The sequence below is a fragment of the Cyrtonyx montezumae genome, unplaced genomic scaffold, assembly GCF_038088225.1.
Source record: "Cyrtonyx montezumae isolate F1298 unplaced genomic scaffold, pur_monq_1.0 scaffold_19, whole genome shotgun sequence".
Lineage (NCBI taxonomy): Eukaryota > Metazoa > Chordata > Aves > Galliformes > Odontophoridae > Cyrtonyx > Cyrtonyx montezumae.
Window position 1 is genome coordinate 7,025,477 of NW_027071925.1, and position 23,574 is coordinate 7,049,050.

The 23,574-nt window shown below is 41.2% G+C and overlaps 1 protein-coding gene across 1 annotated transcript in view; it reads left to right on the forward strand.

The window, feature by feature from the left end:
* The window catches only part of PITPNC1 (phosphatidylinositol transfer protein cytoplasmic 1), a 62,661-nt gene that overhangs the window by 7,747 nt on the left and 31,340 nt on the right, over positions 1-23,574 (forward strand). Inside the window, exons 2-4 of the mRNA XM_065735427.1 lie at positions 20,084-20,232; positions 23,059-23,147; positions 23,503-23,510. Coding sequence (XP_065591499.1) covers positions 20,084-20,232; positions 23,059-23,147; positions 23,503-23,510 — 246 coding nt within the window. The remainder of the gene's footprint in view (positions 1-20,083; positions 20,233-23,058; positions 23,148-23,502; positions 23,511-23,574) is intronic.

Genomic DNA, 23,574 nt, shown 5'->3' on the forward strand with positions numbered 1-23,574 from the left:
CTCCCCTCGGAGTCCTAAGCCTGGGCTTGAGTCTCCTTGTTGTGGCAGTTTCCATGGATCTTTGCACCCAGGCAGAACTGAAGAGAGTACCAAGTTCAGAAATCTCTCTTGTACTTGAGAGGGTTGCTAAGTTTATTTGCATTTGTAAACTATTTGCTACTCGTTTAAGCCCCTAGTTGTTTTTTTTCCAGGGATGATTCAGTATAAAAACATGTTGTCTTATATTAAGGACACTCTTATATTTTTGGGATATAAAGTTTTTTCCATTAACTTCAATGGAAGTAAAATAAAGGCTGTGGTTGTTTTTTTTTTTTTTTTTTTTCCCACTGTTTTGCTGTAGCTTATTTTCTCTGTTCTCTGCTTTTTTTTTTTGCTTTTTTTTTTTTTGCTGAACATGAACTCACACAGTCAAGTGATGCCAAACTTCTAAATCAATCCTGAGTGGGTTTGAGATGAGGCAAACATTTTAGTGGAAATGTTATGTCATAGTAACAAATGTCCATGGATTAGTTAGTTTATTTCTAGGGCTGCATGGGCTATACATTGCTATTTATAAGCTATTTATAATTTGAGTTTCTCAAGCAGCCACGACTGTGTTTATGTTGCCATGGTGTTACTTGCCATTCTTGAGGGCGGATAGTAAATGCTGTAATTGAAAATAGATACTCCCACAGAAATAAGTGTAACAGGTGGCTATGTGTTTATTTAATCGTGCATAATACAAGTTAAATGTGGATACCTCTAATCCTGCCTCTTCACCAAGATGTTTTCAGGCATGTCAGTTTGTCTTTGGGGGTCAGAACTGGAGTAAACAACATCAGTGGTTTGCACTGTGGCATTCAGAGGAGCATCAGTGGCAGTCAGTGGGTGCCCTCCACTTCAGACTCCAGAAAAGAAATGTTCCTATGGGCATGGGAAGCAGAAACTCTGATGGGGAGGGTGGCTGCCTGTTAGCCTTCTTCTGGGGACTGTAGTCTGAATAAAGCTTGAGTTCCTTAAGAGCGTTTGAGGAAAAGTGGCTGCTGTTTCCATCTGATTTCCTCGTATTAGCCTTCTGACCTTATCTCATCTCTTATTTTCCCTCAGTTGTCAACCATAACAAATCGTACTTCTGTTTTGAGGTCCACCCTGTCTTAATATAACATGGCTTAGTTTGACGTAAGCGTACACCCACCTTCCTGGCGCTGGTAACGCACATCCTGCGAAGGCAGAACGATTCAGACCGCCTCCCTGTCACAGGAGAAAGCTGTAAGAATGGCTTCTCCTTAAAATCAGTCAAGTAACAGAAGCCTTTTACCTAAGGAGTCAAAGAGTACAGCTATATGAGATGTTTTGAATAGAACAAAAAATGCAAGGTTTAGCTCACAAAGATGTGCAGTGTCCTAAAACAACAAACGTGAGAGCTGGGGCTTGTGAGGGCCTCGGTGCATTCATTTATTTATCTGCTTTCCAGCACTTTCTCAGATTCTCAATCGTTTTTGGTAAAGATGTGTTCAAAACGGATCGAGCGCTTCAGCAATGTGATGTTAGTTACATTCAACTAGAACCAGATCAGAACGAGTCTGCTTATGGAGATTCCCTTTCAGTTTTACATCTGCACTGGGTTAAGTCCCCTAACAAATCCTTTTTCCTGACCTATTTTCCACCCTGAAATACACATGACCACATGCAGATTGGTCTGCAGATGTAAGATGTTTTCTGAATTTTTATGCTGTGCATTTTTATAGAGCTGTTTTGTTTTTTTTAATTACAGGAGATATTTCACAACTCAGAACAGACTCTTCTTTTAAGATTTTTCTTTCTGTACCTTGGAATCCCTCCCAACTTCCTCTTGTCGTTGTTTGTCCTCACCCATAGTTCTGCTGTTTTGTAGTTATACCCTGGTGACTCAGCTTGGTTGAATCCTGGTTTGACTTAAAGACCACAGATCCCAGGTCGGATTTTGACTGGTCAGTCTGTATCCTAATGCACTTGGAATGTGTGGAAATTTAGTATATTTACATCATAGTATACTTGATATTTCAGTCATGGGAAAGATGATTAGCTAACTTTTGCTGTAACATTTTAAAATACTTTGCTGATAAGAGTATTTGAGGCTATTCTGATGACTTCTGCTGAGTTCATTTGGCTTTGATCTAGTCCACCATAGACTCCTTCTCCTTGGCCACAACCATGGAAGGTAGAAGTTGAGAGGGCTGAAAGACTCGTACTTTTTTCATGCTGTCATGACCTAATTTAGAGGAAAATGTTTGTCATTCCACATGGCATACTATTCGTAGCCACAAAATAGAGCTATTTTTATCAAATTAAGTTTTATCAAATTATCTAAAATTAGAATTGTTAATCTCAGTACTGCCCAAAATGTAAGTAATTGGTGTGAATGTGTACATGCCAATTTTCAGCTGAGTATTTTGGAGTTGAGATAATAAATCAACTGCAACCTATGTGTTCTTAGCATCACAAATACAAAGTGTTTGAGCTGTATGACTTCATATAAATCGTATAATTGATCTCTCGTGATGCTTTAAAACCATATAATTGTATTTTGTTTATCATCTGTTTGTCTGTACAAGTTTGCCACTACAGGGACAGCAGCTGTTGGAAAACTTGGGAGCTGTCACTGAGAGCCTTACCCGTGTGCATGTGACAAGGTCTGTGGGGAGAAGGTGATCTGAAAGCGAATCTCATCAGTACTTTGGCCACTGAGAATTGTTTGGAGTAGAAGGACAGAAACACAAGGACATCACCTTAAATTCTGCTGAAAATGTTAATGCAGAATACAAAAGTGGTTGTAGGTCTTTCTGTCAGAAGTAACGCAGAATATGAAAATTAAATAATTCAGGACCACAGCATTGTTTCACTCTCCCTGTTTGCTGCAGATGTCATATACTTTAGAGCATTAATCAAGTGAGAGCACTTTAGTCAAGATTGGATGGTTATTATGGAAAGCTTTTAAAAATACATTTTAATAAGACCATAGGAAAGTTAACTAATTGGTGTGACTATGGGAGCTGTGAAGGGCAGAGAAGATTCTCATGTGAGTTCTGCATAGACATCTCCTGTTGAGGTTTCTGTGGCTTTTTTTTAGAAGCAGTGGTCAGATTTCCATCCTTACTCTGTTAAATTTTGTCTTCCATCACTCGTGCAATGAAGGTGACCCAGTGGTGGGTTTGTAGTAGCAGACCTTCAGTTGATTGTTGTGGGTGTCCATTGCCACTAGGGTCACAGAGACAGTGTCACTCTGCTTTTTGTCTAGTAGGGAGTTTCCCCTTCAGCATTAGAGGCTGCAAATGATCACAGTAACTCCATATCCACTCTGCTGTGTTCTTTCCTTTTTTTACTTTGTACTCTCTATACTATGCCTCCCACTCCATCTTTTAAATCCTTGCTGTAGGAGGTTAATTACAAAATTGTAGCTTTCCGTGGTTGTTGGGTTGAAGTTATTGCTTGTACTTCTTATATATTGTTCATTGGGGATTTTTTAGTAAGTTGTGGATGAGCATGCTACCATTGTTAATGAGGACACTGAGAACTTTGAAACCCAACACGAATCCCTCTGGGTCTTTGTTGGTGTCATCTCTCCAGTGATCGGAAATTATTTGTCTATGTATTTTACTTTTGCACTGTATCATTTAAGCCACAATTTATTGATAAGGAACTTTCTTGCCTCGTGGCAGATCAGTTTCCTTTAGAATATCTAGGTAGCAGCCATGGGAAAATAGGCTTCTGAAATCAAATTAGCACTCTCATCCATGATCAGCACGTCACTGAAGAGTGAACTTAGCCCACAGTATTTAAGCACCCATACTGTGCTGTTTACAAAATACGTTGTTCTGTTGTTTTTCTTTTGCTTCTGCAGTCCAAATCACCCCCATACTGTCTGTTTCCTGTTCAGTACATTGAATCATTGAATTAATGGTAGTGAATGAAAAGTAAATTACGTAGCAGCTCCTGTCCTGCATGCTGAAAGTATAGAATCTGAATTTAATGCCAGCACAATGTGTTGGATTGTTGGTGCAAAGAGACAGTTCCAATTAGAGCACCGAGCAGATATGTTTGTTCAGCATTATCATGTTTAAGCACACAGTGTTTGTGAAGGACTTGATGGCTTTTTAATGCTTATTCATTGAAATCATAAACTATTTGGGGACTGCTTCTTAAAGGGAGTCAGATATTAATAATGATAACAATTAGGATCACAGAGTTTTTATTAATATTTCTGTGAGCAACATTTATTAGTGATGTGCAGCAGTATTTCCATGCTACTGTAATTTGTTGTGCCAAGTACTGGTTGGCAGCATGTCATGTTCCTTAGTTTCCATTTGGAGTTGAGTACTCTTCCATCCGTTTAATCTCTGAAATGAATTGACAACATTTGCTCTGTTTCAGATACCAGCTCTTGTCGGATGCCTATCATTTATACTGAATAGGATGCTGTGTTACAAGGCATGATACTTCTGTTTATCTAGGCTTTGTCATTGCCAGTAGCAAACATTGTTCTTGTATTTCATCACCACAGTCCCAGTTCATGCCCAGCGCACACAGAATTGACAGTCTTAAAAACAGAGAGAAATTTCCATGTCCATGTTTAACTTTGATTTGTTCCTATTCTACTGCCATGACCTCCTCCTACTGACTAAATCAGTAAGTGAAAAGCACACCATGTACACTATCTACAGCCAAGCAGCTGATATGGTGTAATTAATTGACAGCATTCTTATAATGTGCTGATAAGCAAGAGTAGTGCCCTTCTCAGGCCTGCTTCTATTCACAGAGAAGTCAGTGGGAGTTTTTCTTCAATTAAGAATGCAAAAATATGTTCCTAAGAGAAAACAGTTTGAGTTAAGATCTGTGTCTGAAGTACAGGACAGATTCTATGCTGAGCTATATTCCATACAGCTCCACTGCCAATTCAGTAGTTTAACTGTAAGTGAGAAATGGGGATATGTTTGGAAGTTTGTGAATTTTGAATTAAAGATTCACCTCAGCAGTGGTGTCTTCAGTTTGTAATAATATATTAAATCGATTTACAAATTAATCAGTGGAGGAAATTAATGCCAGCTGTGTTTAAAATAATAATCAAGACTGGTACTTTTGTAATGAGAAGACACAAATTAGTAAATAAATGTTCTAAGGGATGTCCTAACATAAAGGAGGAAGTATTGTTTCTGTGAGCTACAAACGATTGCGATGTCAAAATGTTGTGACCTTATGAAAATGAATATATCACTGCAAAACTTTGACATGTTTCCATCTGTCACACTTCCATAGGTTTTGTCTGGTTTTGTGATCTCAGCAAATGCTCTTCGTCTTACTCTCATACAAAGTGCTACAAGTAATTTTTGCATGTGATTATCGCACTTATGCTCTTCAAATCTGTGCTGTTGAAGGAACAAATTATGTTGGAAAATTCAAGCTGTTTCTTAAAGATATTTAATGCAATTGTGGAATAAGTGATTTGATAAAATGACTAATATGGACAAAATGGCCCAGGGTGAAGCCATGTTTCCTCTGGTCAGTAGATTTCTGTAAGAGATCAGCCTAGCTTGGTGAGCACTGATATATTTTCCCTTTCAGTCACTTGCTGCTTTACTGCTTTGTCTTCTTTAGCAAGTTAATAGAAAATAATTCTTCATGTGGATTTATGTTCTAGAACACAGGCAATTTTGTCGCCTTCTGTTGATATAAAATCTTAAAACCTGTCCTCTTCAAGAGAGAAAATGTCTTCGTCGTGAGAGTACTGAAGCATCCCATGGCAACAAACGCAGACATTCTGGCACTCTCAGTTATGATCTGCATTCAGATTAGCGTGACATCAATGGATGCTGGGCTCCTGCTCTCTGTAGAGGCTGTAGTCTTGAACTGGTGGCCCCTGGAAGCCTTCCCTGTCAGTAGGGGGAAAATATGCAAATATAATAATCTTCTGAATCATCTTCTGTGAGGCGTTTCTGTAGTCTGAGGCAGAATTGCAAACCATCAAAACATGCGGATCACGTCTGTGTGAGTGACAGAGTGAGGGTGTCCCTGTGTTTAAATAGGGCAATACTCAAAATAGTACAATTCCAGCTTTCCATGGGAAAGTACTTTCTGTTCAGTGAGATGTTTTCTTTCTCTACCTAGTCATCCAAAACACCGTCAGTCCCATTTCCAGTGAGGCAAGCTTCTGTGGAACGTGACGTTTGTTCTTTCCTTCACCTGATAAGAGCACTGTGCCTAGATTTGTGCAGAATATGATGCATGCTTTTTTATTGCTGTTATTTTGGTTGAAACTTTTTATGCTAGAAAAAGGGTTTATTTCAGAAAACCATGGCTCCGAAGTATATAGGGAGGAAAATAGGAGTGAGTCTGGAATCATCACATACTTTATGTGGCTGGAAGTAATTCAGAGGAACCTCCTGCTGGTATTTCTGCCTCTGTAGAAAAACAGAACTTTACTATAGAATACACTCTCAGTGAAACCTGTGAATTTCAGTATTATTGAAATATTCAGAATATTACTGTAGGTGTTAGAATCATGCCACTAATTTATTGAATGATTTTCATGGGATAAAGGAAACTGAAATCCATGTGGGCTGTAAGCATGTCATTGGACAGCACAGCCTTCTGGATCTCCAGCCTTTATCCTCCTTTCTCTGCATTCATGGAGCATGTATAGGTGTCAGGAATGTCATACTGATATCTAGCCATGGCTATCAAGGAAGGTCCAGGGAATAGAGGTCCCCTGTAATCCAAGTGTAGTTGTGTCACAGACATACCAGTGCATGTTTGGGTATAAAAAGGAGCTTTAAAATGCTACAGAACACATGAATGAATGTGTCTCTTGTATATTACTTTCTGTGACTTCAGTTTGTCCTCTGAAATAAAGTGTCCATTATTCTTAGATCTTATTTTTACCAGTTTCTATTACCTTCAACATTTAGGATGATCATCCAATTCAGTTTGAAGTACTGAGGGGGTATAATCATTGCAAGTATTAGTACCGGTGTCTGTGTCCTTCTAAGCATCAAATTAATAGTTTGAGCCACAGAGGTTTAAAGGAATGCTAAGTGCTGCTTTAATGAGGACAGACACGAACATCTTTTGATACCTCGTGTCGGATTTATGTGGCCTATCTGATAGACTGTTATAGTGGTGCCCGCGAGTGCTCCCTTAATTATGGGCCTGTCAGCATTTCCATTACAAACCCCTATATTACAGCTGAAAATATCACTCCAGGATGAAGTTTGGTACAAAGGCTTTCAGCCTTGACAGAGGAAGCTTTCAAAATTAATTTTGCTGCTTCTCCAATTAAGAGGGGGAAAAAAAAAAGAAGTTTTGCAGTTGTTTGCCTATCCCTGTGTTAGTAAGTTGCTGTTTGGGGAAAAAAGTATCACAGAGTCAAAATACTGATATTTATTTTCTGGAATGAGAATGTTACACGTTCGAAAGGTAAGGATCAAAAGCCTAAAGCTTTTATTTAACCAAAATGAACGAAGATGCTGCTGCTTAGAGCTTCATCTGCACCACGACTGCAGAGACAGCCCATGGCCTTCTTCACAGACTGCACAGCTGCAATGAAAGCTTACTTGAATGGTTTTTATCAGTGTGGACTAGTTTAAGAATTGGGGTCCAAGGGCACGCAGTTAGGATTCAGATGTGCCTGAGTGTCACCCCTAGAATTTCAGTTTGTTCACTTTCTGATTATGTTCTTCATAAAAGTGGTTCCTGGAAAGGCTGGGTGGTGCTCAACTGAACGCTACTTTTTCATTATGTCATTATTTCTGGTTTTTGCCAGTAATTTATTACCCACATCTGAAATTGGAACCACGATCTGTCATGGTTTTTGAGTCATTACTGAAGTCTCTGAATGTTTTACAAAACATTAATCAATTTATTTTCATTATAATTCTTACAGTGTAAAACAAATTCTTATTTTAGAGATTATGACCATCTTTATTGAGACATTAGAGTGAAAAATTTTATTTTTAACACTTGGAACCTGATTTTTCACAGAGGAATTATGTGGCCTGTTCAAAACACAGTTCTCATTAACTCTAGTTACTTTAGCTTTGTATTTCTTTGAATCATTCCTCTTGTGCCAGAGGTGGTCTGATGAGGAAGAAGCAGATGAGAATTGCTTGTGAAGAGCTTAAGCCCCGTGTTACCTGGAGTTCTCCATCTCTGCCATTCCTCATCCTCACTCATCACAGCTGGGTGCTGTGCACTGGTGATGCCCAGAGGATGTGCACTCATGTGGATGCTTCGGTTCTTGTGACCTTGAGCTGGCACAGTTTTCTTTTCCCAGTGTGTTTTTCAGCTCTTGAGCAAATGCAGCAGATGCCCAGTGTAAATTCACGTACCTCAGTACGTGACTGTCTTGAGAAAAGAGAATTAAATAGAAGATTATATAGCAGTGCTGTAGTGCTTATACATGCAAGGGCATTGATGTTCAATATGTCATCCATCATTTTTTTCCCTAATGCTTGAGCACCTGGCTTTACAATCTTAGTAAGATTTCCTGAAGTAAAGATTTTGTTTAAAATCACCCAAAATATTTACAAACCCTTCTGTGTGGCCCCATGAGCCCCTGCCCATGTCATCAGTGTTGGAAGGCTGAGATGGAGGCACTGTGCAGGCTTCTGAGCTTGAGATTGCAGTGGAGGGAGTAATGGATAATGCAATCACTTAAAATGTACATGATGATACATGATAGAAGAAAATAAGCAGCAGAAAGAAGTGTGAAAACATTCCCTGTGTGTAGTAGGGTCTGTGAGAGGCTTTATGGTGGGAGCATGGTATTTTGATAATTCATCTGAAAGCTCTGGAAAGTTTCTGTTGAGGATACGGAGCTGTATTTGCAGAGGCTTATGCTTAATCCATTCAATCTTAGCCCCTTTTTCACATGAACAGCATAAGATAGATTCTGCAAAGGTGAGGAGCTGCCAAGTGTCAGGTGGGGAGGGAGGGGAGCAAGAACATTTATTTCTAATTCACTGCAATTCACTGCTTTTCTTTGTTTTTAGCTTGGTTTGATTTTGTTGTTTTGTTTTGTTTGATTTTTGGTGATTTTTTGGTGGGTTTTTTGGTCCCACTGTTCTTGCAAGCAATCAGAACATTCCTGAGCCATTTTGGCTGCGGTTTTCTGAGCACACAGTAGCAGAAAATTTAACTTTAGTTGCACTTTTTAACGTGCAACTAAAATTTAGCAGTTGTTACCTACAGGAGAACAATCTCTTCTAATGGAAGCTGTCAGCAAGCTTAATGATATGTGATGTGCTGCTTTCTCTGCTTATGCTTCACTCAGGTATCTGTGCAATGTAAGAGGTTTGCTTTCGTATTTTCATTAGTGATGGCATCAGTTTAAAATGCAGTTCTCCTAACAGGAAAACACTGCTGTTTACCCAACATGCTACCAATGTCAGTGTTAAAATAAATAGCTGATGGTACCGTGAACTTGTGTTTCACTTAGCTGGCAATGACCTGTTACAGTATCAACATTGCTGCTAGCAATATAAACAGGGCAGCCAGTTAATGCACAACACTTTCACTAAAACAGCTTCCTTTGGGCTGTCCTCAGAGCAGTGAAACTGACAGCTGCTTATGATATTTCGGGGCAGATTCTTCAAGACCATGACCATGACTTTCAGTCAAGTACTGATCAGTAGGAGCTGAGAATGGCTATTGAGCTTCAGTCATAAGCTGCCTTATCTTTTGTTCCTGACAATAATAAAACAGAAATCAGGAAGGACCTCAGAGTACAAGTACACTTCTGATTGCAGTACAGCCTTTTAGTTATCTGCATGTGGATTATCTGCAAACATTGGTTTGGAGGTTGGAAATTGTAGCTGTGGTAGCACAGAGTTTCAGACAAACACATCAGCCTGCTGACCTTGCCCTGCAGTAAACGTTGGCTGGATTGCTTTCTTAATATTTTCAAGTTCTTTCATATATAAATTACTTGCTAGCCCTTGCATTTATCTTCTTTTAGGCCTGTCTTCATATAACCTTCTAGAACCATGTCTAACTTTTCATTTCAAGAAAATGTAAGCTGTTCCTCTTCTCTGAGCTTCTCATGTGGTAGTTACACAGATCTTTATGCTGATGGTGTTCTCTCAGAGGCTGTCTGTTTAAGATGAATTTCATCTATATTTGATTTCATTTCTGAAATGATAGAGTAGAACATTTTTGTTCTTGCTTTTGTATTCTTGTGAGGGCAATTACAATTTCAGGAATGTCCACAGGGGTAGTTCTGGCACATAGAAAAAGATTTCTGGATCCAATATCTATTGTAACATAAATCAAAACCGGCACATGAGAATTCATTTATTGGCACTTTTTCCTTCTGATGGAGAGAAGTCAGTCAGATGGCTTTAATGAAACATTTGGTCTGTGGATGAGTGGAGTGGCAATGTCTGCGAGTTGTCCATCGGGACTGCTTGCATTGCTACACATGAGAAAGTGCACACTTTGGGCTCTGCTGCTGCCCTGGATGTGTGTCTTCATGAAGACCAAGCAGCGATGCCCTGATGGCATCTTCCAGTTAATCATATGGCAGATGTGAATCTGTTTCCCACGTTACTGCATGTCATGCTGACTTCACAGACACCTCAGCTGCAAAGTTAGATAGATCCTTTTTGTAAAGTGATAAATTTGTACTACAATTCTCATTAATAGCTAAAAAGGGAAATAAAATAATCTAAAACAGAATGGCAGAGTAGTGTAATGCTTCAGCCCCACACGATTACCTGTAGTCGCATGTGGAAAGCCAAGTTGTAAGTTGTGGCTCTTTCTGTAGCATATGTTATGAGCTGTCAAATAAAACATGAGATCTTCTTAAGAAAACAGCCTCGCCAAATTCAGGCAGCATGCAGAAAGCTCGGTTGGCTGATTTGTGTGAGTGCTGGCACAGAGAGCCAAGTGACCTTTGGGAGCAGGCTGCAGGGACCTGATTCTGAACCATGTCCTGTCAGCACAGCTCAGGGAGCTGTCTGAGAAAACCATGGCTGGGAAGCCTATGTGAGGCCATCAGATCTATAATGTATAATCTACCCTTTTCTCTGTTACGTTTTTTGTAGATGAAAAAGAATTGAAGGAAGGTAAGATATGTCTGACGTGATACTGGATCTGCTGGCTTTGTACCAATCAGAGGGAGCCATGGGATGCTCGTGGTTGGTATCTGTGGAAGTCTCTGCTGTTTGAGGTAGTGTGGGCAGCAGCAGGGGAAAAGCTGGCAGAGACAAATCCAAAGCTGAAACTGACTTCAGTTCCTCTCTTCCACCCATTATAATTCAGGTTCTGTACAGCAGATCATTCTCAGTAGCTCAGAAAGAACACAGCAATGGCAATCCCGAGTTGTAAAAGCTTCATTAAAAAGGAAAATACTGAAAGCAGTTCTGAGTTCAGTTAAATTAAGCGCACCTTGCTCTTTTCAGAGCACTTATTTGGTTGTCACACCCAAGGTTTTGTACTCAGTGTTGTTTCATTATGTGCTTACGTGTTAGAAATTATTGAAAGAATAAGAAAACAAAGCAACGGATCCGTCAGGCTTCCCAGACTGTAGTTTTGACATCATCGAGTGCTGTGGGTAAATGACAAGATGACACTGTATTGCCATCCAGCAGCCTTGTGTGCAGTCTTGCATCTTTCCTTTCCTTAAACAAATTTCATTTTATAATACTGAGTTTTCTGTGCCTAGTTCAGGATTACGGTGAGAGAATGGACGCATGACAAGTCAGTATATAAACTGTAACTGCTTGTATGCATGCATGTGTCCCACTGGCAGTGCCAGACTCCTTGCCACGTATTACCCTGCTTGTCAGCAGTTGTGCTCACAGCAAGGCAACCATTTGGCTCCAACAGAAGTAGCAGTGCAAAGCTTCCTGCAGAGCCAAGCTGATAGCTGCCTCAGTGAGAGCTGTGACCAGTTAAGCCAGCAAATGTCTTGTTGCTATCCTTTCCATCAGAAAATAGGATTTTGTTTGTGCTTATTTATTTTTAACTGCAGCCTAGATGGAAGAAAAGATTCCAGGGGTAGTGTTGGCTGGCTCTCTGCAGTGGCAGGGACCAGCTGTGATAATCCAAAAGTGGGAAAGCAGGTATATCAGGTCCTGATCAGGGGAAGGTGAGGCTGCAGAGTAGATGTGCCCACCCTGCTGCGCACTGCCATGACGCTGCTGTGGCTCTGGGTAGCATTAATTCCTCTTTCTGAGGTGCTGGGTAGCAGTTCAGCCATGGCAGCAAGGAATTCAGTGTGCTGCCTGCCCGGATGGTTATCTGATTCTCAAGAGAATTGTGCAGTCCACAGCAAGCACAGGAAGGGGGGAAAGAGGAGTAAGAGAAGGAGGGGAGAGGAAAGTGGAATAGAGAATTTAGGTTTCAGAGTTTGATAATTAACTATGAACATTCCTTACACGTGTTCGTTCCACATGGTGAATGCGCAGGAGGGGAGAAGGGGATGTTACAGGGAGTGGCTGGGAGGTGACAGTGTGGGTGCAGTGGTGTCGGCGTGCCATGGTCCTGCTGTGCCTGGGCTCTGGGCTACCTGCCCACAGTCTGTGTAGGCAAACTAAAGGCACTGGCAGAAGATGGAGCTGTGTCAGCATGCAACAAGTTTTTGTCCTTACTGCTGAGTCTTTCTGGGTGCTGCGGGACGCACGAACTCAGAAGGCAGAGCATTGGTTGGGTTGCTATTGCCACAGTTACCAGTTCCTCCCAGAGAGTTTGAACCAGTGACTTGCTGAGAGTTTGTTGTTGGAGTAGCAGGAGAGGAAGTAACGGTATCTTTTAAACCCTCAGGGATCTGTTTGTTTGCTTTTGTTGTTTTGTTAGTTTGGGGCTGAGTTTTTCCCCGTTTGTTAAAGATTGAAGTCTATGCAGAACTGCAGATTAACATTCTGACTTCTGCGTAAAACCAGTGCTTCCTGCTATGTGTTCACGAAAGGCTTTGAGCTCATTGTTTGCCATTTTGAACTCTGTCTTTGGTAGCAGGTTTACAGCCCAGAGAACTTGCATAAGCAGCAGTCACGTGGCCCTGCTGTGGTCTGAAGTACTGCAGGAAGAAAACCAGATCTTATCTAGTTACCTGTTTTATTGTAGTTTTCAGCTTTATTCCGTGGTGCTGCCATACACCCATGAACTATTACACCCAAAGGACACATTCTGAATGATGCCACTGGCTCCAGCTGCTGAGGAAGTGGTTAACTCTGGCACGTTTCTACCCAGAGAGCACTCAGTGCTTTTACTGGAGGCTCAGTGTGCACACAGAGGGAAGCTGTGCAGCAGTAGCAGTGGACACTGCAGTGCCTCATTCCAACCTGGGACGTTTTTGTTGCTTGCAGGTTTATGGGGTGGGCGTTGGGTCTGCTGTGTTTGTACTGATGAGCCAACATGACAACATTTTGTCTTCTGGTCTGGTCTATCTTGTACATCTTGGTTTTCCTTTGAGTAAGGTATGAGAAGGCAGGTTGAGTTTGTCTGTTCAACTTGTAGATGGAAGTATTCCATTTTGATACCAAGGGCTTTTTTTTCACTTGATATTGTGTCTCCGAAGAAAGTTCTCCCTTTTTTATCCTTACAGGCAGAATTATATTGCCTGAAATGCCTCCTGAGGAATTTGCTTGCCAAAAAACATAGTTACAGAATTGCTCCTTCTCTGACTGCGACAAAGTTTATTGAATCCTTTGTAGTTTCTTCAGTGCTTCTAAGAGCAAAACGCACATGGATTTCTTCCCTCGAAGCATCACATTCTGAAGTTGATGTTTTCAATACAAGTGAGTTTTTGTAAGAGACAAAAAAAAAAAAAGAGTAATTACTGAAGAGTAATTAGAGAAAAGTAACCTGAGGGGAAAGAAGTTCTACTTACACATTAGTCAAGTGCCATTAACAGTGCAAAGAGTGAAAAATAATTTCTGTTGAATGGGAAGAGTTGCACGTGTGCTCGCTGCGCCCACATCACAGCTGCGCCTGGCACTGCGGCATCACGTTCTGGAGGGTCACATATGTCCTGGCTCCAGTTGAGTTGGATCAAAAAGTGAAAACAAATCCCTCTGCACTTTGGAGGAGTTGCTCGTTCTGTGCTTTCCGTGCAGACTCAACTTTGCTGCTGCGGTTTTGAGGTGCTGTGCTGCTGGCTGCTGTTGGCCTTCCTCTCTCTAGGCAACAGAAATGCATTTTAATATGCATGGCACATAAGTTTAGATTCTTTTTTTCCCTTAAATCTTATTTATTTCAGTGAAATAACAGAGAGTTTGAGTTCATGAAGCAAGTTGCTTGGTCACTGCCACTAATTCACAGAGAATGGTTCTTTGCTTGGTGAGAGAGGTGGTGGTGTCAGCGTGTGTGCAGTGCTGGTGGAGGGAAGCACGGGTTGGGCTGAGGAGGAGGCATACGCTTTTCAGTCTGGCTTTTCTTGGGACATCTGAAGTAGAAATAGTGTTTTCCCAGAGTGTCAGGAAATGGGCCTTGCTTACTTGCAGGAAATGGATTAAGCTCTGCAAAAATTATGTTGCAAGTTTGAGTTAATTTTACCAAATTCTGAGTTAAAATTTAAAGAGGGTTAACAAACAGCTCTTTGAACTTCAGCCTTCACATCCACTGCAGCTTCATAGATGAATTATAGTTAACAGATACAGTATGCTGTTGTGTTTGCTTAGAAAATCCTGCAGTAGTATTTGATAGACATCAAGCCAGTTTTGCACTCCGTGGCAAAGTGAACTGTGCCTGAAAAGCAATGAGCTGCAATTAAAGGCGTGACCTACTTGTGGCATGTGCTCAGGAATAGGGACTGATGGATGGGAGGAGTGTGCAAGTGCTCGTTGCTGCTGATGGTGGTGAGTGGCCAAGCTACGTGAGAAGTCCCTTCCAGCTCATGTTTCTGCTTTTGGGAGCAGGCTCAAGAAAATGATGTGCATCTCTTTCAGGAAATATACGTCCATTCATAGACCCAGATAATGAGGCGATTATGTAAAAAGCACACCATGTAAACAGTTGCAAGATTTAACCAGCTGACTCACTGCAAAGTATTGTTAATAAAAACTGTTCCTTAAAAAATATGTGAACTTGTACATTCAGGGTAAAAACAGCTGGTTTTTTTTTCAATAGCACAGCTGGTGTACAAACACAAAAGTATCAGTATCTGAACAGGACACGAGCTATATTTAGCAGAATGTATTTGCATGTAAGCTGAAAATTTGCAATTTAATTTCCATTTGAGTGAATTTTGAAATGAGCAGTGTTGTGCATGTGTTAACTGCGGATTACTATTAGTCTGGTTCTATTAATTGCAGCATCACTCATGTTGGATGTTGGCCTTTCGTGTGCCAGGGTACTTCAGATGGAGTGTAGAGCAGGTTTCTTCAGTGAAAGTCGTGGAGGAGCAGTACTGCTGTGCTGAACATCCCGCTTCAGTTGCTGCTGGACATCATTCACGGGAATTTTAATAGGCGAAGTGATTTGCAGAAGTAATTTCTTTCTTGAGGAAGGCAACACAAACAAACACAAAAGCAGTAAGAACTGCATTTTAGTGCAAAAGTTAACTGGTCCCACTGCAGTTGGTTATTTGTGAGGCTACAAAAACGTGTTGGGCAGTACTAAAAAATGCTGCTGATGCAAGTCAGCAGATGTGCAGTGCATCACAAGTCACAGATGCATGCAGGAATAACTGAAGGGAAGACTTCAAGTTCAATGTTAAACTTGAGCCAGCCAGATTATTTATTACTAGCATGAGGGACATTTACACCACCTGTCTGGGTTGGAGGCTCTAGCAAGCTGTGCTTTGCATCACACCACATCTGTGGAAAACATAACTCTTTGAAATATGTACAGTTAGTACTCTTGTATCTCATTTCTGCCACTGATGGTTTATGAGTAGTATCAGAGTTTCTCATGTGGTCTCCTTCTTAGACACATATTTTTCTCATTGCTGGATTTTTCTGTGGTGCCACGCTGTTTATTTCAGGCACTGGCTTTAGCTGATGCCCCAGAGTGCACCTGTGGTATGTTTCCATCACAAGATGCTTGGGACTGGGGCACTCATTAACTGGTGCACCACTCCACGGGTCTGCTGCTAGATGAAGCCAGCCACGTAGAGCTGGAGTGCTGCTCCTTGTAGCAAATCAATGCTGCTGCTGCTTCAGAAGATGGATTTCTTGCATGGCTAAAATGGATTTGCTCCCGACAATAATATTTTAGAAAGCTACTGTTGCTTCTGAAGCTTGTATTAGTGAATCAGGACTGCCATTATAACACAGCTGATAGAAACTTCTTTGCCCTGAGGATGTTTCTACATGGCAAAGTGAGCGCAGTGCAAGGTGCATGCTTTGCTCTGAGCACTGTGGCACAGATAATGTTAGGGTTAACATCTTAACACAGCGGCAGCCTCGGTGAGATTTCATACCCACCCAGCAGCAGCCAGGCTCTCTCTGCAAGGTGCTGTGCTGGGCTGTACAAACACACCCCTTCTGTGCTCTCCATTTACTATTCATGTGTTCTTTCCAGATTTTCCCAGGAGTCAAAACCAGCAGGACTCTTCACGTGACCCAAGCTTACAGTGCAGTTATTTTTGCAGGAAAACCACTATTTTAGGCGTTTCACAGAATCACAGTATCAGCTGCTGTGCTCACACTGGTGAGTTATGCTACGTAGGAGAGACTTGGAAGTTGCTGTTTGCAGTGAGGCTTGTTCTTCCTGCTCGTGTCTCTGTAGGCAAAGGGTGGCAGGAAGGGTCCAACGCTGCAGTGGTTGTCTGGCTGATTTCCTTCCGTGGCAGTGTCCTTCAGGAGTGCCTTGAGGTAGCAGTCAGCACACCCTGTAAGGCGAGATGTTCACTTCTTTGGCTTGCAAAGCGATACCTGTGGAAGCCAGAAGTCTGAGAGGGAAACTGGCAGCTGGAAGGAAAAACAAATTCAAGAAGTTGATGTGCCAGGAGCAGTGCAGGTCCACCAGCACGTGGAACATGAGGTGCTAACACAGTGCGTGTTCCTCTGTGCTAGTTAAAGCCAATCGAGGAATGTTAATAGCAAGGAAGACAAATCACCCTGTCAGAACCTGCAGCTCGTGTCATGGAAAAGACTTTCTTAAATTATTCTTAATAGCTATGAATCATCATCTGCACAAGCACGGCGATCAGAAGGCACAGTGCTGGTGCTGTGTCAGTCAGTGCTGTAATTGCCCACGTGTGAGGGCCCAGGTTCACCTGGGATCACATTAGGCACTGCCCATTTCAAAAGACCGACTGATGTCTAATAGGAATGGTATGAAGGATTTATAGTGTGATAAGAGAAACCACTTTGACTTAAGTAATTACTGCTGTGAATTGAACAACTTCACAGGTGTGTCTTGTGGTGAAAGCACTCTGCTGGAAGCACTGAAGCACTCCGTTGAGGCAAAATTCTGTTCTGTTCAATCTCAGATCTTCTTTTATTTAACACTGCAACGTATGCGGTTCTGAGTATCGTCAGAGAAGTACAACTTTCCGTAGGCACTGACTGTGCAGTGTCTGCAGAGTGATCTCTGTGATGCTGCAGATGATCTGGGCAGCGCAGCAGCCACGTGCACAGGGTGGTTTACAGCCTTGGTGATGTGCTGTTCTGCTTGCAGATCGTGGGTCCATGAAGTAACATCAATCTCTATTAGCTAAACGTGTTGTTATATGTGGATACTTCTGATTTGTGATACTGGAGCAAGTGAATGCCTTAGTACAGCACTATTATTCATTGTCAGCATGAAGACGCATTGCTCTTGGTGTTTCTGAGCCATTATTTCCCACAGAAACTGAGTTATTTGTATTCAGCTGGGAGCAGAATGGCAAAGAGTGCGTGGAAATAGGAAATGTAAGCATGCAATGTCATGTGCAATTATGAAACACTCTCCAGAGATGTCTGTGGCAACTAAAAGTCAAAAATAGCAGAAATCCAATCAGAGATCTCAGGAGTGACTCTGGTTTTATGCAGTCACTCTCCCCCTTTCCATGTCCCACGGGCTACAAATTACTGATCTCTTTCTTTGCATTAGAAGATAAGCACTGTATCACCTCTCCTCTTTCCTACCATCCTTACTGCTCTGCAGGCAGTGCCTTTGCTCACAGGTGGTCTAATTCATACATAGCTGATTAAAAGCAGAGCATGTTTTCTCAACTTGTGTTCAGCTTTGAAGAATGTTGCTTTGATTTCGGAACTGAAGAACGGCTTCATGTGTCTGAAAGTTCTCTTTCCAACACGACTGGCTCGTCCAATAGACGTGCCTGCTCTGTCTACAGACTTTGCCTTGGCTGTGTACCAGTGGATTCATTTCTTATTAGTGAAGCAGAGAAGGCAATTTTTCATGAGCTTGTTAAAGTGTGCGTTTGAAGTCGACAGTTCTTCAGAGCCGTGAAGATTGGGACAAAGTGTTTAAATGTGATGAAGTAGAGAAGAAAAAGATGCAGTAGAGACTGAAGAAGGTGATAACAAGATTAGCAAGAAGAATGGTTTTAGGGCTCATCTATTAAATGGGAACTTCTTGTCTGAAGGAGGTAGCAGAGATCAGGAAGATGAAGGTACAGGCAGGGGATAGGACCCAGCCTTGAATAGTTCAAATGGCATTATCCTATGTTACTGTTTAGTCAGGGTCTTAGGAATGTTTCTGTGCAGTAATTAATATAGAAGAGCCCCCTAAGTTATATGGAATACAAAGACAAAAAACAATTCTCTCCAATTATGGGGGGAAGGGAGAAAAGGAAACGTGACATGCATAGGTGGAATTTCCGGGCAGCTCTGAGTTGCACCGCTAGCACATGCAGAGCTTTCCTGGTTGTCACATGTTACAAGGGTCACGTTTTCACAGATAATTGCTTTGATCCACACAACACTGGGTTTATGACAACGGTATCTTTGTTTTTATTCTTTGCTAGTTTTTCTTCTTTTTATTTCTAACAGGTTTTACGAGTGGGTTATGTTTTTCACTGTGAGATGTTAATGTATTTTAGGTAATGAAAAAGAAATGCACCAAAATTCCCTACGTAGCACAGAGGACCAGTACATAGATCCACGGTGTGCTGTCCTTCCCCTAGGGCTGCCCTTACCCTGAAATAACTCCTTACAAACTGAAGGTGTTCTTGGTGCTTCGCCGTTAGCAGCAGAGCAGCGCAGTGAGGGAGCGCTGCTGTCCCATTCCGTGTTGTGTTCTTCAGCACGAGCACCTCGTCAATAAGTTGCTCCTTATGTTTCCACTATTTTTTTCTAATTTTACCTCATTGCTCTTTTGATTTGGGATTTTAGAGCTTGTAAACCACGAAGCAGGATTGCTGTTTATAACTGTAATGACCAGGAGTGGTTTCTGAGGTCAGCTGTTACCAGGTTTTTGCCTACACTGCAGTTTTGTGTACCTGGCAGCTCTGCGTAGCAGCTCAGACATTAAGGGATTGTGTGTTGGGTTTGAGGTGATTGATTTGGTAGTTGAGATTGGAGTGGCTGTCCTTAAATAAATTACTTTGGAGGAGAGATGGATCAAATGGATAAAACCGAACAGGTCCAAAGACAGTTTCTTGTGACAACTATGGTGTGTTCAAGAATGTGGAAGGGACTTAAAAAGTGAAATCTCAGAACAGAAAGTGCATGGGAAAGTACGATTTTACTCTAAAAATCTCTGCTAATGAAAGTTTAGGAATGAACTTCTAATTACATTTCTCTGGAGGAAAAAGTCCTTGAGTAGATGCAGATAGACTGGAGGAAAAAATCTCAATTGCCAGTGCAATAATTCATTTCTCTGTGATGGCAGCTCCTGGGTTTTGGCTTCCTAAATAATTTGTGAGTCTACATAAAAAAGATAAGTGCTGAAGTTTATTTCAGTATCACCAAATCACTCTTCTCAGACTTTTTTCTAAGCACTTGCATTCTGCATCTTTCCGTGGTAAGAGCTGGAATTCCCATTTATATTGGTTGGCAAATTGTCCTGAACCCGTGTGTGGCTTCACAGTGTGGCACAACGTTGGCATGGCAGGAGAATTCTGGGTCCCACAAAGCTCATGACCTTATGTTTGTACATAATGATATATCATTGTATGACATTGACTTACGAGTACTCATATATCACATAAAGTGAATACGTTGTTCTTGGTTTTGCTTTGCAGTACAGAATTGGGCAGTTGTACATGATAAGCAAGCACAGCCATGAGCAGAGTGACCGAGGTGAAGGTGTTGAAGTGGTGCAGAACGAGCCTTACGAAGATCCAAATCACGGCAATGGTCAGCTAACAGAGAAGCGTGTCTATCTCAACAGGCAAGTGCAATAGGACTGCTTCTTTCAGCAGGGGCAGGAATAACAATTAGCATTGAATGTCCTTGTCAGAAAAAAAAAAAGTGAAATCTATCTCTTCCTACAGTGAAATTATACTGCTGAAGGTTGGTACCTCCAAACTCAAAGGCCGGAGATGTTTTTATATTTACTTAAATACATATGTTTGTGTCCCGTGAAACATATTGCTCAATCTTCTCATTACCATTGGTCTAATTGAATATTGCCTCTTTTCTGATGTTCTTCTATTCCCCTCAGCCTGTCTCATTTTTATTACACTTTTAAGCTCTTTCATAGTGAGCATGTGAACACTATAGCTATTGTTTCTGCGTTGCAGGTTATTCCTCCTTTGCAATCCTGACATATCTAACCTTAACTCAGGCTAAACTGAATCACCAGTAATGTTGCACACTTACACACATGCAATCAAACAATATATTTTGCCAACACGCAATATTATTGTGGCTGTAATTCTTTTTTCTCACAGGGTATATAAAAGATTTGGTAAAAATCAATAAGTTTGTTCCTGTTGTAGAGCTCCCAGATTTTTTTTTGTTTGTTCATTTCTGGTTGTTTCTTTCCTCCATGTTAAGAAGGGAAAGGCACTGAAGGGCATGTCCAGAATCATCACTTTATTGTAGTTCTCATAATAACTGCAGTGGTTCTGTCCTGGGAAGCATGTGCGCACGTGTGTATGCTGCTCCTGTTAGTGTAGGCAGTGGACGAGAGGATCTCCTGCCCAGAGATGGGTATGACCATTAACTAAGAAGATTCACGTGCCTTCAGGAGCTGGAGAAGTTCACCTAAGGCTACAGTGGATATTTGAAGTCAGATGAAGGGACTACTTTACAAGAACCTTTGTTTAGCCGGACTTTATACTGCTCCAGTTCAGTCACCTCCTGTCACACTGCATAGGAGCTTATGTCAAGTACTTTTACTGTATTCCTATTTCTGTAACGCCTCTGTAGACAAGAACTACTTGTATAGATAAAAATTTCCTTCATTCCACACTTCTGCTTTCTCATCGGCAGTTCTAAATTAAATCACTTTCTCATCATGGTTAAATTCAGGGTTGGAAGGATGAAGAAACTGCTTATTGGCCTGGTGGTTTTGGCTTTGACGTGGTGGGAGCAGTTGTCCATTCCTGCTTGCACAGCCAATCTTGGCCTTAATGTTCCATTCTTATTCCACTACACACATGTATTTCCAGCAGATGGTCTTTAAAGTTTGCCCCAGGATATTTCAGGTGTTCTGATTTGTTTTTGAAGCCGTTCATCACGGGACACCTTGCACCAATCTGCAGTGAGTTGTGAAGGACTATCACTCTGAACATTCCAGCAACAGATAGGTTTGGACAGCTTCACACGGTCATGAGCAGTTTCCTCTGCTCTTTGCCAAATGCTCACAAGCAATGAATGAGATACTGTCATCAATATCCACATAGATTTAGAAGTATCTTTTTATATTTATGCCTCCACTGTTGCTCAAGCAAGCAGCACACTGCAGCTTTGGTTAAAATGTCATTATTTCAAAGACAAAAGCTTCTGTTGCTGTAGTGCTCCTAGCTCCCTTAATAATCCTGAACTTGGTATTTTCAGTGATGGTTTATTGGAAAGTGTTAAGTATTATTTTCATTTGTATTTTCTTGCTTAATATTTTAATTCTTACATATGTAAAACTGTATACAAGAAAGGTTTGTGTAAAGAAAACCTGGTTTGAGTCATGCCATCTAAGAGCAAAAGTCAATGCACTTGACTTTGAATCTTTAGCTAACGTGCTAATGTCTGGGTTTTGCCTCTGGGCAAATTCAATATTTATGCATAGTTAGATGATGGTTAAATAAACCTAAATGACCCAAGCTTATTTTTCCCAGAATTTTGCTAGCACAATGTCGTTTTACTTTCAGCACACATAGGTTTTTAAGCATAACTCTTTCAAACATTTACAGTTGGAAAGCAGAACTTCAGTACAGATTCAGCCTTAGCCCGAGTGATCTTCTTGACACGTTGACAGACCAACACCGTTTTAATTGAGTCCCCGAAGTGCAGTGTGATTTGTGCTCTCAGAAGGTCCATGTTTGAGCAGCCAGCCCCACATCTCTGTTACTGACAGCTCAAGTGATTGTAATTGATGTCATTAGGAAAGGCTTGGCTGGTGGGTTTGCTTGAACTTGCCTTCTTTTTAAAATGCCTGGTTGCTCATTGTGTGTTTGGTACCCTGAGTGACTGGAGTTGTGGAAATAAGGCACTCACGATGCATGGTAAATGCTCCCACTCTTTCTATTATTAATCTGCCCTTTGGTGACCTTACTGTGTTCTGCATCCATCATCTCTTTCATTTCTTATTCTGTTGCTGTTGTACCTCTGCACTGATAAGGTCCCGCAACAGATTGAGCTCTGAGTTATGACATCAGATTAATTCTCTTCCCTTTAGTTTTCCCACCAACAAAATGGGACTCAGTCCACCTCCCAGCCTCACAGAGGTGGTTAGATAACTTTAATAGAAAAGCATCATAGCTGAGAGGCAGTGCTGGTAGTGTGGGGAAAACACGTGTAAGGTGAATGTAAGGGTTTGGGTGCCAGCAAGAGATATGGGGGAATAGGAAACAGCGTTGGAGGAGAACGAGCTGCCTTGGTTTCATATATGTTTGTGGAGAAGTCTGGAACAACACATACTCATGAGATGAAAATATTGTGAACTCTGGGTATTACTGCATCCTGTGGAACACTTGTAGAGTACAGCCATGTCTGGAAGCATCTTTACTCATGAATGATAACATATTCTAATGGTATATTTTCTTCTTATTTCCAGCAAACTACCTAGCTGGGCTAGAGCAGTTGTTCCCAAAATATTTTATGTTACAGAGAAGGCTTGGAATTATTATCCTTACACAATCACAGGTAAGGAATAAAATGATTACTCACACGTTGGTTTGGGGCAGTTCATCTTACCTTGTGGAGCTCCAGATCACATAGTGAGTGATAGACACAAAGATGATAGATTGTTGTTCAGCAAAGGCTGTGATCTTCTGTGTGATGCCCTCCTTGTAAATCAAACATCACGTTCGTAGATTCTGTGCCGACTTGTGCCCCTTATTGTCCCATACACTTTAATAAAATATAAATCAGACTGTCAGGATTTTTCTTAGTGATTAATTACTGCAAGGATCTTGGATCACTGTTTTATTTCACGTTTCTTTTTTTTCTCTTTCCCCTCATCGTTCTCTTTTTTTACACATGGACAAATGGACATCAGAATACACAGTAAGTTTTTCTTCTTTTTATTCTAAAAATACAATATCATTATGTGAGATATCCTACTGGAAGC